This window comes from Heterodontus francisci, chromosome 6 (assembly GCF_036365525.1).
Source record: "Heterodontus francisci isolate sHetFra1 chromosome 6, sHetFra1.hap1, whole genome shotgun sequence".
Classification (NCBI taxonomy): Eukaryota; Metazoa; Chordata; class Chondrichthyes; order Heterodontiformes; family Heterodontidae; genus Heterodontus; species Heterodontus francisci.
In genome coordinates, this window is record NC_090376.1 from 12,352,532 (window position 1) to 12,371,019 (window position 18,488).

Below are 18,488 nucleotides of genomic sequence, written 5' to 3' on the forward strand. Positions count from 1 at the left end.
AATTAAACTTATACTGAATCTTAGGGCTCGTAATTACAAGGATAGCCCCAAAGAATAGAAGCTATTTTCATGAGAGTCATGGACTTAGGAGCAGATAGGATTTGAGGTGTGTAAATTGCTGAAGGGATTTAGTTGTAACTAGTGGGTTCCACAAGGATCAGCACTTGGGCCTCAGCTTGGATGAGGGGACTGAGTGTAATGTATTCAAGTTTACTGACAATACAAAGTTAGGTGGGAAGTAAGTGGTGAGGAGGACACAGAGAGGGTGCAGAGAGATATCGCCATGTTGGGTGTAGAGGATGGAATACAATATGGAAAAAAGTGTGTTGTTATTGACTTTGGTAGGAAAAATAAAGCAGAACATTTTTTGAAGGGTGAGAGACTGGGAAATGTTTGCATTCAGAGGGATCTGGGTGGCTTTGTGCATGAATCTCCAAGTTAACATGCAGGTATAGCAAGCAATTAAGAAGGCAACTTGTATGTCATCCCTTTGTAACAAAAGTTAAGAGTAAAGAAGTCTTATTACAATTATACAGGGCATTGGTGAGGTCACACTTGGAGTACTATATGCAGTTTTGGTATCTTTACCCAAGTTAGGGCATATGTGCCCTATAGGCAGTAACATCTCACACTGAAGAGTGGCTGCAGAGTCTCATCGACAGGTTTGCGGCTGCCTGCAATGAATTTGGCCTAACCATCAGCCTCAAGAGAACAAACATCATGGGGCAGGACGTCAGAAATGCTCCATCCATCAATATTGGCGACCAAGCTCTGGAAGTGGTTCAAGAATTCACCTACCTAGGCTCAACTATCACCAGTAACCTGTCTCTAGATGCAGAAATCAACAAGCACATGGGTAAGGCTTCCAATGCTATGTCCAGACTGGCCAAGAGAGTGTGGGAAAATGGCGCACTGACACGGAACACAAAAGTCCGAGTGTATCAGGCCTGTGTCCTCAGTACCTTGCTCTATGGCAGCGAGGCCTGGAAAACGTATGCCAGCCAAGAGCGACGTCTCAATTCATTCCATCTTCGCTGCCTCCGGAGACTACTTGGCATCAGGTGGCAGGACCGTATCTCCAACACAGAAGTCCTCGAGGCGGCCAACATCCCCAGCTTGTACACACTACTGAGTCAGCGGTGCTCGAGATGGCTTGGCCATGTGAGCCGCATGGAAAATGGCAGGATCCCCAAAGACACATTGTACAGCGAGCTCGCCACTGGTATCAGACCCACCGGCCGTTCACATCTCCGCTTTAAAGACGTCTGCAAACGTGACATGAAATCCTGTGACATTGATCACAAGTCGTGGGAGTCAGTTGCCAGCGTTCGCCAGAGCTGGCAGGCAGCCATAAAGACAGGGCTAAAATGTGGCAAGTCGAAGAGACTTAGTAGTTGGCAGGAAAAAAGACAGAGGCGCAAGGGGAGAGCCAACTGTGCAACAGCCCCGACAAACAAATTTCTCTGCAGCACCTGTGGAAGAGCCTGTCACTCTAGAATTGGCCTTCATAGCCACTCCAGGCACTGCTTCACAAACCACTGACCACCTCCAGGCGCGTATCCATTGTCTCTAGAGATAAGGAGGCCCAAAAGAAAAAGGCAGCAGTGCAGCAAAGATTCACTAGACTGGTTCCTGGGGATGAGGTGTTGCCCTTTGAGGAGAGATTGAGTAGACTTCTTCTTTTGGGCCCCCTGTGCTGAAGGAGGGCACTAGTGAGGACTCGAGCAGTGAGGCAATATGGGCAGAACTCAAATAGGAAGGGTGCGGTAACAATGTTGGGGCTGTACTGCAGGCCTCCCAACAGCGAGCGTGAGATAGAGGTACAAATATGTAAACAGATTATGGAAAGATGTAGGAGCAACAGGATGGTGGTGATAGGAGATTTTAATTTTCCCAACATTGACTGGGATTCACTTAGTGTTAGAGGTCTAGATGGAGCAGAATTTGTCAGGAGCATCCAGGAGGGTTTTCGAGAGCAGTATGTAAATAGTCCAACTCGGGAAGGGGCCATACTGGACCTGGTGTTGGGGAATGAGCCCGGCCAGGTGGTTGAAGTTTCAGTAGGGACTACTTTGGGAATAGTGATCACAATTCCGTAAGCTTTAAAATACTCATGGACAAAGACGAGAGTGGTCCTAAAGGAAGAGTGCTAAATTGGGGGAAGGCCAACTATACCAAAATTCGGCAGGAGCTGGGGAATGTAGATTGGGAGCAGCTGTTTGAAGGTAAATCCACTTGATATGTGGGAGGCTTTTAAAGAGAGGTTGATTAGCATGCAGGAGAGACATGTTCCTGTGAAAATGAGGGACAGAAATGGCAAGATTAGGAAACCATGGATGACAGGTGAAATTGAGAGACTAGCTAAGAGGAAAAAGGAAGCATACATAAGGTCTCGGTGGCCGAAGAAAGACGAAGCTTTGAAAGAATATCGGGAATGTAGGACCAATCTGAAACAAGGAATTAAGAGGGCTAAAAGGAGTCATGAAATATCTTTAGCAAACAGGGTTAAGGAAAATCCCAAAGCCTTTTATTCATATATAAGGAGCAAGAGGGTAACTAGAGAAAGGATTGGCCCACTCAAGGACAAAGGAGGAAAGTTATGTGTGGAGTCAGAGAAAATGGGTGAGATTCTAAACGAGTATTCACCGAGGAGAGGGACATGAAGGATGTTGAGGTTAGGGACAGATGTTTGATTAATCTTGGTCAAGTCGGTATAAGGAGGGAGGAAATGTTGGGTATTCTAAAAGGCATTAAGATGGACAAGTCCCCAGGTCCGGATGGGATCTATCCCAGGTTACTGTGGGAAGCGAGAGGGGAAATAGCTGGGGCCTTAACAGATATCTTTGCAGCATCCTTAAACACGGGTGAGGTCCCGGAGGACTGGAGAATTGCTAATGTTGTCCCCTTGTTTAAGAAGGGTAGCAGGGATAATCCAGGTAATTATAGACCGGTGAGCCTGACGTCAGTGGTAGGGAAGCTGCTGGAGAAGTTAATGAGGGATAGGATCTATTCCCATTTGGAAGAAAATGGGCTCATCAGTGATAGGCAACATGGTTTTGTGCAGGGAAGGTCATGTCTTACCAACTTAATAGAATTCTTTGAGGAAGTGACAAAGTTGATTGATGAGGGAAGGGCTGTAGATGTCATATACATGGGCTTCAGTAAGGCGTTTGATAAGGTTCCTCATGGTAGGCTGATGGAGAAAGTGAAGGCGCATGGGGGTCCAAGGTGTACTAGCTAGATGGATAAAGAACTGGCTGGGCAACAGGAGATAGAGAGTAGCAGTGGAAGGGAGTTTCTCAAAATGGAGACGTGTGACCAGTGGTGTTCCACAGGGATCCGTGCTGGGACCACTGTTGTTTGTGATATACATAAGTGATTTGGAGGAAAGTATAGGTGGTCTGATTAGCAAGTTTGCAGACGACACTAAGATTGGTGGAGTAGCAGATACTGAAGGGGACTGTCAGAGAATACAGCAGAATATAGATAGACTGGAGAGTTGGGCAGAGAAATGGCAGATGGAGTTCAATCAGGGCAAATGCAAGGTGATGCATTTTGGAAGATCCAATTCAAGAGTGAACTACACAGTAAATGGAAAAGTCCTGGGGAAAATTGATGTACAGAGAGATTTGGGTGTTCAGGTCCATTGTTCCCTGAAGGTGGCAACGCAGGTCAATAGAGTGGTCAAGAAGGCATACGGCATGCTTTCCTTCATCGGACGGGGTATTGAGTACAAGAGTTGGCAGGTCATGTTACAGTTGTATAGGACTTTGGTTCGGCCACATTTGGAATACTGCGTGCAGTTCTGGTCGCCACATTACCAAAAGGATGTGGATGCTTTGGAGAGGGTGCAGAGGAGGTTCACCAGGATGTTGCCTGGTATGGAGGGCGCTAGCTATGAAGAGAGGTGGAGTAGATTCGGATTATTTTCATTAGAAAGACGGAGGTTGAGAGGGGGGACCTGATTGAGGTGTACAAAATCATGAGAGGTATAGATAGGTTGGATAGCAAGAAGCTTTTTCCCCCCCAGAGTGGGGGATTCAATTACTAGGGGACACGAGTTCAAAGTGAGAGGGGAAAAGCTTAGGGGGGATATGCGTGGAAAGTTCTTTACGCAGAGGGTGGTGGGTGCCTGGAACGCGTTGCCAGCGGAGGTGGTAGACGCGGGCACGATAGCGTCTTTTAAGATGTATCTAGAAAGATACATGAATGGGCAGGAAGTAAAGAGATACAGACCCTTAGAAAATAGGCATCATGTTTAGATAGAGGATCTGGATCGGCGCAGGCTTGGAGGGCCGAAGGGCCTGTTCCTGTGCTGTAATTTTCTTTGTTCTTTGTTCTTTTCTCAGATGGGATTTTTGTTCATCTCCTTTACCTTGCTCACCTTCATTGCTTTCTATTTCCCTCCTTGTGTTCGATAAGATGTCTGCCAAAACTCGTTTTCACAGCCACATCTCCGGCTCAGACTTATTCCACGTGCATCCAACCAAAGTTCCATCCTTCATGTTGTTTCAAATTCACCCAGGATTACAGGCATCTCCTCAGACTGCTGTTGGCGCCGCATCCCGAGATGCACACTCATTGTCTTGCGCTGCCACATGTACACACTCAACCTCTCTCTCTCTCCAGTAGAACCCACTCATCCTATTCCAAAGCTGTCCTATTCCGCAGTTTCATTTCATCCTTCGTCTTATTCGACGCATTAACAAAAAACCTTTTCTCTTCCTTTCAGGTGTTAAAGAACGCAAACTTCAGCAACTCATGGGTACCATGTCCCTCCAGATTTTTCTTCCCTTTCACTTCCCTCTGACCCCCATCCCTTCTTCTAATCTCACCCCTTGCCATATTCACCATGCACTCTGACCTTCCCCTCTCCTGATGCTGAACGATCTGTACTCAGTAAAGGACTCAGTTTTAATCCCTTAGCCGCCACTTCAATGAATTTCACACTCGGCATGACATTGAGCTCTTTTTCCATCATCTTTGCCTCCAGGCTCACTTCTTTAGTCAAGAGTCCTCTCCCTTGACTAGTGGACCCATTCACCCGCCTCCAGTATTCTCACTCCACCTGGACCCATCCCTCTGGCCTTTTACCCTCTCTTGATTTTTGCATTGAAAACAGAGTTCTGATGAAAGGTCACAGACCTGAAATGTTAACTATGTTTCTCTCTCCAAAGATGCTGTCAGACCTGCTGTGTATTTCCAGCACTTTGTTTTTATTTCAGACTTACAGCATACACATTATTTGCTTTTATTTTAATACCCAAGCAGAGTTAGGTTAGAAGATAGTCATCACCCTCTCACTAATGAAGTAGGTAGTGAGAATGGATTCCTTGCACAGCCTTTCATAGAAACATAGAAAAATAGGAGTAGGCCATTCGGCCCTTCGAGCCTGCTCTGCCATTCAATACAATCATGGCTGATCATCCAAACTCAGTAATCTGTTCCTGCTTTCTCCCTGTATCCCTTGATTCCATTAGCCCCAAGAACTAGATCTAACTCTTGAATATAGAATATAGAACATAGAACAGTACAGCACAGTACAGGCCCTTCGGCCCACGATGTTGTGCCAAACCTTTAACCTACTCTAAGATCAAACTAACTACCTACCCTTCATTCTACTATCATCCATGTACCTATCCAAGAGTCGCTTAAATGCCCCTAATGTATCTGCTTCTACTACCACCGCTGGCAGCTCATTCCACACACCCACCACTGTGTGTAAAGAACCTACCTCTGACATCTCCCCGAAACCTTCCTCCAATCACTTTAAAATTATGCCCCCTGGTGATAGCCCTTTCCGCCCTGGGAAAAAGTCTCTGGCTATCCACTCTATCTATGCCTCTCATCATCTTGTACCCCTCTATCAAGTCACCTCTCATCCTTCTTCACTCCAATGAGAAAAGCCCCAGCTCCCTCAATCTTTCTTCGTAGGACATGCCCTCCAGTCCAGGCAGCATCCTGGTAAATCTCCTCTGCACCCTCTCTAAAGCTTCCACATCCTTTCTATAATGAGGCGACCAGAACCGAACACAATATTCCAAGTGTGGTCGAACCAGGGCCTTATAGAGCTGCAGCATAACCTCGCAGCTCTTAAACTCAATCCCCCTGTTAATGAAAGCCAACACACCATATGCCTTCTTAACAACCCTATCAACTTGGGTGGCAACTTTGAGCGATCTATGGACATGGACCCCAAGATCCCTCTGCTCCTCCACACTACCAAGAATCCTGTCTTTAAGCCTGTATTCTGCATTCAAATTCGACCTTCCAAAATGGATCACTTCATACTTTTCCAGGTTGAACTCCATCTGCCACTTCTCAGCCCAGCTCTGCATCCTGTCAATGTCCCGTTGCAACCTCCAACAGCCTTCCACACTATCCACAACTCCAGCAACCTTCGTGTCATCGGCAAACTTGCTAACCCAGCCTTCCACTTCCTCACCCAAGTCATTTATAAAAATGTGGCGCAGTGGTTAGCACCGCAGCCTCACAGCTCCAGCGACCCGGGTTCAATTCTGGGTACTGCCTGTGTGGAGTTTGCAAGTTCTCCCTGTGTCTGCGTGGGTTTCCTCCGGGTGCTCCGGTTTCCTCCCACATTCCAAAGACTTGCAGGTTGATAGGTAAATTGGCCATTGTAAATTGCCCCTAGTATAGGTAGGCGGTAGGGAAATATAGGGACAGGTGTGGATGTGGTAGGAATATGGGATTAGTGTAGGATTAGTATAAATGGGTGGTTGATGGTCGGCACAGACTCAGTGGGCTGAAGGGCCTGTTTCAGTGCTGTATCTCTAAAACTAAAAAAACAAAGAGCAGAGGTCCCAGAACAGATCCTTGTGGAACACCACTGGTCACCGAGCTCCATGTTGAATACTTTCCATCTACTACCACCCTCTGACTTCTATGGGCCAGCCAATTTTCCCTGAATCCCATGCCTCCTTACTTTCTGAATGAGCCTACCATGGGGAACCTTATCAAACACCTTGCTAAAATCCATATACACCACATCCACTGCTCTTCCTTCATCAATGCGTTTTGTCACATCTTCAAAGAATTCAATAAGGCTTGTGAGGCATGACCTGCCCCTTACAAAGCCATGCTGACTGTCTCTAATCAAACCATGATTTTCCAAATAATCATAAATCCTGTCTCTCAGAATACTCTCCAATAATTTGCCCATTACCGACATAAGACTGACTGGTCTATAATTCCCAGGGTTATCCCTATTCCCTTTCTTGAACAAGGGAACAACATTTGCCACCCTCCAATCATCCGGCACAACTCCAGTAGACAGTGAAGAAGCAAAGATCATCGCCAAAGGCACAGCAATCTCTTCCCTCGCTTCCCGTAATATCCTTGGGTATATCCCGTCTGGCCCCGGGGACTTATCTGTCCTCATATCATTCAAAATTTCCAGCACATCCTCCCTCTTAACCTCAGCCTGTTCCACACTGTCCTCACAAACGACCAGGTCCCTCTCACTAGTGAATACTGAAGCAAAGTATTCATTTAGGACCTCTTCTACCTCCTCCAACTCCAGGCACAAGTTCCCTCCACTATCCCTGATCAGCCCTACCCTCACTCTGGCCATCCTCTTGTTCCTCACATAAGTGTAGAACGCCTTGGGATTTTCCTTAATCCTACCCGCCAAGACTTTTTCATGTCCCCTTCTAGCTCTCCTAAGTCCATTCTTCAGTTCCTTCCTGGCTACCTTGTAACCCTCTAGAGCCCTGTCTGATCCTTGCTTCCTCAACCTTAAGGAAGCTTCCTTCTTCCTCTTGACTAGCTGTTCCACATCTCGTCATCCAAGGTTCCTTCACCCTACCATCCCTTCCCTGCCTCATCGGGACAAACCTATCCAGCAGTCGCAGCAAGTGCTCCCTAAACAACCTCCACATTTCTGTCATGCATTTCCCCGAGAACATCTGTTCCCAATTTATGCTCCCCAGTTCCTGCCTAATAGCATTGTAATTCCCCCTCCCCCAATTAAATATTTTCCCATCCGTCTGCTCCTGTCCCTCTCCATGACTGTAGTAAAGGTCAGGGAGTTGTGATCACTATCACCGAAATGCTCTCCCACCAACACATCTGCCACCTGGCCTGGTTCGTTGCCAAGCACCAAGTCCAACATAGTCTCCCCTCTAGTCGGCCTATCTACATATTGAGTCAGGAAACCTTCCTGGACACACCTGACAAAAACTGCTCCATCCAAACTATTTGCACTAAGGAGGTTCCAATCAATAATAGGGAAGTTGAAGTCACCCATGACAACAACCCTGTTACTTCAGCACCTTTCCAAAATCTGCCTCCCAATCTGTTCCTCATGTCTCTGTTGCTATTGGGGGGTCTATAGAAAACTCCCAACAAAATGACTGCTCCTTTCCAGTTTCTGACTTCCACCCATAATGACTCAGTAGACAAACCCTCTTCGACGACCTCCCTTTCTGCAGCTGTGATACTATCCCTGATTAATAATGCCACTCCCCCACCTCTTTTACCTCCCTCCCTATTCCTTTTGAAACATCTAAACCCCGGAACATCCATTCCTGCCCGTTATATCCACGTCTCCGTAATGGCCACAACATCGTAGCTCCAAGTACTGATCCATGCTCTAAGTTCATCACCCTTATTCCTGACACTTCTTGCGTTAAAATATACACACTTCAACCCATCATACTGGCTGCAACTTTGCCCTGTCAACTGTCTAACCTTCCTCACAGACTCTCTGCACTCGGTATCTGCCTGTTCAACAGCTACCCCATCCACTGATCCGTATGCGTATTAAATATATTTAATGATTTGTCCTCAACTGCTTTCCACGGTAGAGAATTCCACAGGTTCACCACTCTGGGTGAAGAAATCTCTCCTCATCACAGTCCTAAATGGCTTATCCCTTATCCTTAGACGGTGACCCCTGGTCCTGGACTCTCCCGCCATCAGGGACATCCTTCCTGCATCTAGTCTGTCCAGTACTGTTAGAATTTTGTAGGTTTCTATGAGATCCCCTCTCGTTCTTCTAAACTCTAGCGAATACAAACCTAATCGACCCAATCTCTCTTCTTAAGTCAGGCCTGCCATCCCAGGAATCAGCCTGGTGAAACTTCGCTGCACTCCCTCCATAGCAATAACATCCTTCCTCAAATAAGGAGACCAAAACTGCACACAATACTCCAGATGTGGTCTCACCAAGGTCTTGTATGATTGCAGCAAAACATCCTTGCTCCTGTCCTTAAATCCTCTCGCTATGAAGGCCAACATACCATTTGCCTTCTTAACTGCCTGCTCCACCTGCTTGCTTACTTTCAGCGACTGGTGCACAAGGACACCCAGGTCTCGCTGCACCTCCCCCTTTCCCAATCTTTCGCCGTTCAGATAATAATCTGCCTTTCTGTTTTCGCCACCAAAGTGGATAACCTCACATTTATCCACATTATACTGCATCTGCTATGCATTTGCCCACTCACTCAACCTGTCCAAATCACACTGGAGCTTCTCTGCATCCTCCTCACAGCTCACACTCCCACCCAGCTTTGTGTCATCTGCAAACTTGGATATATTACATTTAATTCCCTCATCTATATCATTAATATATATTGTGAATAGCTGGGGTCCCAACACTGATCCCTGCGGTACCCCACTAGTCACTGCCTGCCATTCAGAAAAAGACACGTTTATTCCTACTTTTTGTTTCCAGTTCTCTATCCAGGTCAGTACCTTACCCCCAATCCCATGTGCTTTAATTTTGCACGCTAATCTCTTGTGGCACCTTATCAAAGGCCTTCTGAAAGTCCAAATACACCACATCCACTGTTCTCCCTCATCTATTCTACCAGTTACATCCTCAAAAGATTCCAGTAGATTTGCCGAGCATGATTTCCCTTTCGTAAATCCATGTTGACTTTGTCTGATCCTGTTATTGTCTTCCAAGTGCTCTGCTATTACATCTTTTATTATGGACTCTAGCATTTTCCCCACTACTGATGTCAGGTTAACCGGTCTACAATTCCATTTTCTCTTCATGTCCCGCATGGTAGGCTGGTCCAGAAGGTTCGAACACATGGGATCCAGGGTGAGCTAGCAAATTGGGTACAAAATTGGCTTGGTGATAGGAGGCAAAGGGTGGTAGTGGAGGGTTGTTTTTCAGATTGGAGGCCGGTGACCAGTGGTGTGCCGCAGAGATTGGTGCTGGCCCCTCTGTTCTTTGTCATATATATTAATGACTTGGATGTGAATGTAAGGGGCATGATTAGTAAGTTTGCAGATTACACCAAAATTGGTGGTATAGTGGACAGTGAAGAAGGTTGTCTAAGGTTACAACAGGATATAGATCAACTGGGAAAGTGGGCAAGGGAGTGGCAAATTAAATGCAGACAAGTGCGAAGTGATGCATTTTGGGAAGTTAAACCAGGGCAGGACACATACAGTGAATGGCAGGGCCCTGGGGAGTGTTCTTGAGCAGAGACACCTTGGGGTGCAAGTACATAGCTCCCTGAAAGTGGCAACACAGGTAGACAGGGTGGTGAAGGCGGCATATGGCATGCTTGCCTTCATCGGCCGAGGCATTAAGTACAAGAGTTGGGACGTCATGTTACAGTTGTACATAACGTCGGTTAGGCTGCATTTGGAGTACTGTGTGCAGTCCTGGTCACCGCACTGCAGGAAAAATGTGATTAGGCTAGAGAGGGTACAGAAAAGATTCACAAGGATGCTGCCTGGTTTGGAGGGCTTGAGTTATAAAGAGAGATTGGATAGGCTGGGTCTGTTTTCCCTGGAGTGAAGGAGGTTGAGAGGGGACATGATAGAGGTATATAAAATTATGAGAGGTATAGATAGGTAGATAGCCAGAGTATGTTTCCCATGGTAGGGGTGGCTAAAACTAGAGGGCAGAGATTTAAGGTGAGAGGGAGGAGGTTTAAAGGGGATCAAAGGGGTAAATTTTTCACACAAAGAATAGTGGGTATCTGGAATGAGCTGCCAGAGGAGGTGGTGGAGGCAGGAACAGTAGCGACATTTAAGAGGCATCTGGAAAGGTACTTGAATGAGCAAGGCATAGAGGGATATGGAATTAATGCAGGCTGGTGGGATTAGTATAGATAGGCATTATGGTTGGCATGGACACGGTGGGCCGAAGGGCCTATTTCTATGCTGTACGACTCTATGACTCTTAATTACAGGACAGAAATACAAAAGTTCCATTTAAGGTAATGGTCCAATGAGTGAACCTGGCTAAGGTTGTAATTGCAAGCCTAGTAAGGAGTAATGATAATTGATGGCATAAAACATTCACATATGACAGTGAATACAAACGATGACTGCAAATTGTATGTTATTGATGAACAAGTTCTCAAAACAGCTGAATAGAACTCTTGCCAAATCAGCCAGCATGAGCAAGAGTGAGAACAAACTGATCAATGGCTTGGTGAGTTTCTCCAGCAACTAGCGGAGAGAATGCATAATAGGTTTGATCCCTGGTCTGTGCTGAGTTAGCTGATCTCAACCAGTTGGCCTCACCACTGTGTTGGGAAGAGGGAGGAAGGAAAATGGAGAGAGAGTGAAAGAGAGAAAAGAAAAACTGGCCAGGGTCCTCATTCCCAATTGTTATTTGGCAACTCTTGGCCAAACAGTGCAATTATGGATATTAGACTTGGCTGCTAATCATTGCCAACAGCCTTCTGCCAACTAGACAATACAAAACATCCATGAGCTTGAACTTGATCCAACTATCTGATTAATATCATTGCTTCATGATGAATCATCAGATGCAAAGATCACAAAATCTGCATGTGCAAACAGATCCCTGGACCCCTGAACATGATATGCTCTAAACTATTGCTGGCAACCAAACTACATTGTTGGGCAATGGTCACAAAACACTTTTGCTGGCAAGTAAATGTGAAGTAGCCAAATGATCCAAACACAAATCCTGTAGTAACAATACCCCTGAGATTGCTTACAGTGTAGCATCTAGACTGATAACAAAGGATGATATGGAGCAATTGCATGATAACGTTTATAACCAACACAATTGCCAACAATAATTTGCATCTACATAGCGTCTTTACCATAGAAACATATCCCAAGGGACTTTACAGAGGCGCAATCAGACAAAAATAGATACCTAACCAAGGAAAGAGATATTGGGGGTTGGGGGGGGTGGGGGGTGGTGCCAGTTAACCAAAATCTTGGTCAAAGAGGTGAGCTTTAAGCATAGTCTTAAAGGAAAAGATGGAGATGGAGAGGCAGAAGGGTTTAGGGAGGGAATTCCAGAGTTAGGGTTTAGAAAGTTTAAGGTACAGCCACTAATGGTGGGGAAAAGGGAGGGAGAGGATGCACAACAAGCCAATCCCAGAGGAACAGAGGGTTCTGTGGGAGGAGGGAGAGGGCTAGAAAGACAGGGGTGAGACCACAAAGTTTTAAATACACAGATGAACATATACAAAGCGAGACTTTGGAGGTGCAGGTGTCAATGTAGGAAACAAGGGCAAGAGAGTGATGGGCGAGTGGGATTTGATGCAAGATAGGACACAGGCAGAAAAGTTGTAGATAGACTGATGTTTACAGAACATGGGAGACCAGCCATCAGAGCATTGGAATGGTCAAGCCCAGAATTGACAAGGGTGTGAAAGAGAGCGCTTCAGAGACAGGTGATTTACAGAGATGGAAGAGCAGCACGGAGAGAGATTTGATGGGAGACCTAAGTCCCATTCACCCTTTGCCCATGCTTGCTGATCTCTATTGGCTCCAGATTAGGCAATGCTACAATTTTAAAATACGCATCCTAGTTTTCAAATTCCTCCATGGCCTCACCCCCTCCCTATCTCTAATCTCCTCCAGGCCCATAACCCTCATATCTGCACTTCTGTAATGCTGGCCTCTTGAACATGACCAACTTTAATTGCTTTATCAGTAGCAGATGTGCTTTCAGCTGCCTTGGCCCCAGCCTCTGGCAATCTCTCCCTAAACCTCTCTGCCTCTCTTTCCACCCTTAAGGCACTCCTTAAAACCTACCTCTTTGACCGAGCTATTGGTCACCTGCCCCAATATCTCCTTATTTGGCTTGGTGTCATATTTTGTATAATGCTCCTGTGAAGTGCCTTGGAATGTTTTATGTTAAAGACAATATGCAAATACAAGTTATTGTTGTTGCTGAGACCAGAACATTTCTTTTAAAGCAATAGAAGGCCTGTAGTAAATTGCCATCTGACGTCAAAGCAAACAAATCTCTGGTTCAAGCAATCTATAGCAAATTAAGGATGAAGCAAGTTATCAAATTCAACCAAACCTAGATTATTAAGATAGAATTATTTTATTATTCATTAAATTGTCACTGCATTACAGGAAGGATGTGATCGCACTGGAAAGGATACAAAGGAGATTTAGGAGCATGTTGCCAGGATTGGAGAATTTTAGCTATGTGGGAAGATTGGATAGGCTGGGGCTGTTTTCCTTGGATCAGAGGAGGCCAAGGGCAGATTCAATGGAGGGGCATAAAATTATGGAGGAGCCGAGATAGTGTGGATAGGAAAGACCTATTTGAGTTGGCAGAGAGGTCCACAACCAGGGGGCATATATTTAAAGTAATTGGTAGAAGGATTAGAGGGGTGTTGAGGAGTAGTTTTTTCACCCAGGTTGGGGTCTGGAACTCACTGCCTGAAAAGGGTGGTAGAGGCAGAAAACTTGATCAGATTTTAAAAACACTTGGATACGCACTTAAGGTGCTGTAACACAAAACTGGGTGCGGTGGTGGGGGTGACCGGGGGGGGGGGGGGGGGGGGGGTGGTGGAAATGTGAGCTGTGAGGAGGATGCAAAGAGGCTCCAATGTGATTTGGATAAGTTGGGTGAGTGGGCACATGCAGTATAATGTGGATAAATGTGAAGTCATCCACCTTGATTGTAAAAACAGAAAGGTAGATTATCTGAATGGTGAAAGATTGGGAAAGGGGGAGGTGCAATGAGACCTGGGTGTCCTTGTACACCAGTCACTGAAAGAAAGCATTCAGGTGCAGCAAGCAGTTAGGAAGGTGAATGGTATGTTGGCTTTCATTGCAAGAGGATTTGAGTACAGGAGCAAGGATGTCTTACTGCAGTTATACAGGGCCTTAGTGAGACAACATCTGGAGTATTGTGTGCAGTTTTGGTCTCCTCATCTGAGGAAGGATTTTCTTGCCATGGAGGGAGTGCAAGATGATTTACTGAGCTTATTCCTGGGATGGCAGAATTGACATGCGAGGAGAGATTGGGTCGACTAGGCCTATATTCACTAGAGTTTAGAAGAATGAGAGGGGATCCAATAGAAACCTATAAACTTCTAACAGGACTAGACAGGCTAGATGCAGGGAGGATATTCCCGATGGCTGGGAAATCCAGGACCAGGGTTACAGTCTCAAAATATGGGGTATGTCATTTAGAACTGAGATGAGGAGAAATTTCTTTACTCAGAGGGTAACGAACCTGTGGAATTCTCTACAGCAGAAGGCAGTGGAGGCCAAGCCATTAAATATATTCAAGGAGATAGATATCTTTCTTAATGCCAAAGGGATCAAGGGATATGGGGAGAAAGTGGGAATTGGGTACTGAATTAGACAATCAGCCATAATTTTTCTTGAATGGCAGAGCAGGTCCGAAGAGCCGAATGGCCAACTCCTGCTCCTATTTTCTATGTTTCTATGTAACCTACAGGGCCATGGACCAAGAGCTGGAAGGTAGCATTAGGCTGGCGAACACTTTTGTTTGGCCAGCACAGAGACCATGGGCCTTTTGGCCTCCTTCTGTGCTGTCAGTTTTTCTATGTTTCAATCAGAAGACTGAGCCATCATTCACACCCAACATTTTAAGTTTATAGCTGTGTGTGAGAGATATCCTTACCCGAATTACCAGATGCCTACCAGCCTCAGTCCTAATGCTGGGGCTTCAATCTTTCCACTAGTCCATTCTGTCACTGCTGCATTCAGAACATGGGGTCAGGGATGGGTGTGGGGAAAAGAGAAACATGCACAGATATAAAAAGAGAGAGGGAGACACACACAGCAAGTCAGATAGTCTATGCAGAGAAAGAAAAAAAAGTTAATATTTAAGGTTGATGACCTTTCATCAGAACCGGAAGACGTTAGCAATTTAACAAGTTTGTAAGCAAGTACTGAACCAGGGAAAAAAAGGGTGAGGAAGAACAATGGGAAGGTCTGTATTATGGGAAGCAGTAATCAAATGACAAAAGGGATGATGGTAAAAGGAGGCAGCATGGGCCAGTATAGAATCACAGAATTTTACAGTACAGGTGGCCATTTGGCCCATTGTGCCTGTGCCAGCTCTTTGAAAGTTGTCCAATTTAGCCCCACACCCCAGCTTTTTCCCCCCAAAACCCTGCAATTTAGTAGTCTTCAAAAGCATATACAATTGCCTTTTGAAAGTTCCTACCGATTCTGATTCCACCACCCAGTCAGGTAGTGCCAGATCTCAACATCCTGAAAAAATTTCTCCTCATTTCCCCTCTAGATCTTTTGCCAGTTATTTTAAATCTATGTCCCCTGGTTATTGAACTAATTGCCACAGAAAACAGCTTCTCACTACTTGCTCTATCAAAACCTCTCAGAATTTTGAATACCTCCATTAGGTTTCACTTCTGCTCCAAAGGAGAACAAGCAGCACAGTGGCGCAGTGGTTAGCACCGCTACCTCACATCTCCAGCGACCCGGGTTCAGTTCTGGGTACTGCCTGTGCGGAGTTTGCAAGTTCTCTCTGTGACCGCGTGGGTTTCCGCTGGGTGCTCCGGTTTCCTCCCACAGCCAAAGACTTGCAGGTTGCTAGGTAAATTGGCCATTGTAAATTGTTCCTAGTGTAGGTAGGTGGTAGGAGAATTGAACGAAGGTGGGAATGTGGTAGGGAATATGGAGTTAATGTAGGATTAGTATAAATGGGTGGTTGTTGGTCGGCACAAACTCGGTGGGCTGAAGGGCCTGTTTCAGTGCTGTATCTCTGACTCTAAGCTCTGCTTATCCATCTCTTTGCATAACTGAAGTACCTCATCCCTGGATATTCTTCTCTGTACCCTTTCCAAGGTCTAAAAATACTTTCTAAAGCATGGTGTCCAGAGATATACACAATACTCCAGTTGAGGCCTAACAACTTCCTCATTTTTATATTCATTGTCTACATTTATAAAGCCAAATGTCCCATGTGTCCTCTTATCTACCACATCAACTTTGCCTGCCACCTTCAAAGATTTGTCAATATGTATCCCCAGGTCCCTGTGTTCTTGCACCCTCTCTCAAAATAATACCATTTAGATTATACAGCCTCTCCAAGTTGTTTATTTCACTTATTTGCATTAAATTGCATTGGCCATATATCTGCCCATTTCACTAGTCAAGAACACAAGAAATAGGAGAAGTAGACCATAATGGCCCATCGAGCCTGCTCTGCCATTCAATACAATCATAGCTGATCTTGGGCTTCAATTCCATTTTCCTGCCCGCTCCCCATATTCCTTGTTTCTCTGCGAGACCAAAAATCTGACTATCCCAGCCTTAAATGTATTCAATGATGGAGCATCCACAACCCTCTGGGGTAGAGAATTCCAAAGACTCAACGCTTTGAGTGTAGTAATTTCTCCTCATCTCAGTCCTGACTGATCGGCCCCCGCGTTCTAGATTCCCCGCCCAACGGAAACAATCTCGCAGCTTCTACCCTATCAAGCCCTTTCAGAATCTTGCATGTCTCAATTAGATCGCCTCTCATTCTTCTAAACTCCAGAGATAGAATATCGGCCCAATTCACTCAGCCTCTCATCATAGAGCAACCCCCTCATCCCAGGGACCAATTTAGTACCACCTTCAGTGCAAGTATATCCTTTCTTAAAATGTGGAGACCAAAACCGCAAAGTATTCCAGGTGCAGTCTCACCAAAGCCCTGTACAATTTTAGCAAGTCTTCTTTATTCCTATAGTCTATGTCTGAAGTCCTATCCTGCTCACTACTTAATACACCATCAAGTTTTGTATCATTCGCAGCCTTCAAAGTTGTCCTCCCTATACCAAAGTTCCGGCCATTCATATATACAAAAAGCAATGGCGCAGATACTGACCATTGGTGGACCCCACTGCACATTTCTCCAGTCAGAAAAACATCCATTCACTACAACATCCCCTTTAAAATTCAGTTGTGTGTTGCCTGTTTTTTCAGTGCATGTTCCCTTTAAGTGACAAATGGTATCTAGTAACTTTCCCTCCAGTTCCTGCATGTAGTAAATTGAGATTTAAAACTTGTCCTGTGTATATTTTTCACTTACTCACAATTCAATCTTTCTTTCCCTTAGTTCTCTTTCTATACCCGATTTCAATCTAATGCACCTCTCCAACTCCATTATTCCTGTTTCTTTCTATATCTTTAACCATCTTTAAATGGTTAAGGAGACAGACTGTTGGTATTGTTCACTGATCCCAGATTTTCACTGGCCTCGCCATGCTGTTATTAGCAAGTTATAGCACAAATTATCTTCCAGCTGAAAGATGCAGGTAAGAGTCCAACTCAGGGTGCATGCCACAAGATGGCCCACTCCTGCAAGATTTGGGCCAATGTTGCAAGTGTAGTGCCCCAATTGCAATTCCTTTGTTTCGGCTCCAAGTTCTGGAATACCCTCCCTACACCTCTCTGCCTCCTCTCCACCTCACTTTCTTCCTGTAAGACACTCCTTAAAACCTACCACTTTGACCAAGCTTTTGGTCATTTGACCCAACATCACCTTTTGTGGCTCAGTGTCATACTTTGTCTTACAATGCTCATGCGAAGCACCTTGGAACGTTTTATTATGTTAAAGTGCTATATAAACATAAGTTGGCGTTCTTGTTTACACTGCTTTAGTTGCAAACACACCTACCTGACCTGACTGGATACCTGCCCGTCAGAACAGCAGCTCTGCTTGGGGTGCATAATGAAGCTGCAGCTATATGCTGGGTCAGCATTACTCCATCCTTTGCCAGACTGTCTATATGGGGAGTCCTGCAACAAGAAACAGTATGAATGCAGTCTTTTGAAAACTTTTTTTCCCCTCAATAGGAGAAAAACACAAAATTCAGTTTAGTGCCAGAAAAGCTGTGTATTTATGTTGCTTATACAGAAAATGCAACCTTGTGGACTTGTATAGTACCATGTCTTGGGATATTGTAATGAAAGCTTGTAAAACAGTCACAGTGGCAATGGTGCTTATACATATTACTGTAACAATGTAACATCATTGTGCAAAAAAATTTTCTCTTCCCTATTTCCCACTTACTTTACAAATGTTTTCCCTTCCCCTTCTTTATCTGAAGTACTGGTCACAATTTAGAACTATGCAATTTGAGTGAAAGCAGTCCTATATTAGAGGTTTTTGTTTGTGAATCAGAGGCTGCAGGAAATGAAGTGGGTCACTCCAGGCTTCTTTTTTCAAATTATTTGGCCAAGTTATAATTACCCTCTACGTACTGTTTCAGGTTTGATCCAGTTACCTACAC

The 18,488-nt window shown here is 45.2% G+C and overlaps 1 protein-coding gene across 4 annotated transcripts in view; it reads right to left on the reverse strand.

Moving 5' to 3' along the window:
- Positions 1-18,488, reverse strand: part of LOC137371138 (steryl-sulfatase-like) — a 132,295-nt gene that overhangs the window by 99,520 nt on the left and 14,287 nt on the right. For all 4 annotated transcript variants that reach the window (XM_068033139.1, XM_068033136.1, XM_068033137.1 and 1 more), the window contains exon 3: positions 17,873-17,994. In XM_068033139.1, the coding sequence (XP_067889240.1) occupies positions 17,873-17,994 (122 nt within the window). The remainder of the gene's footprint in view (positions 1-17,872; positions 17,995-18,488) is intronic.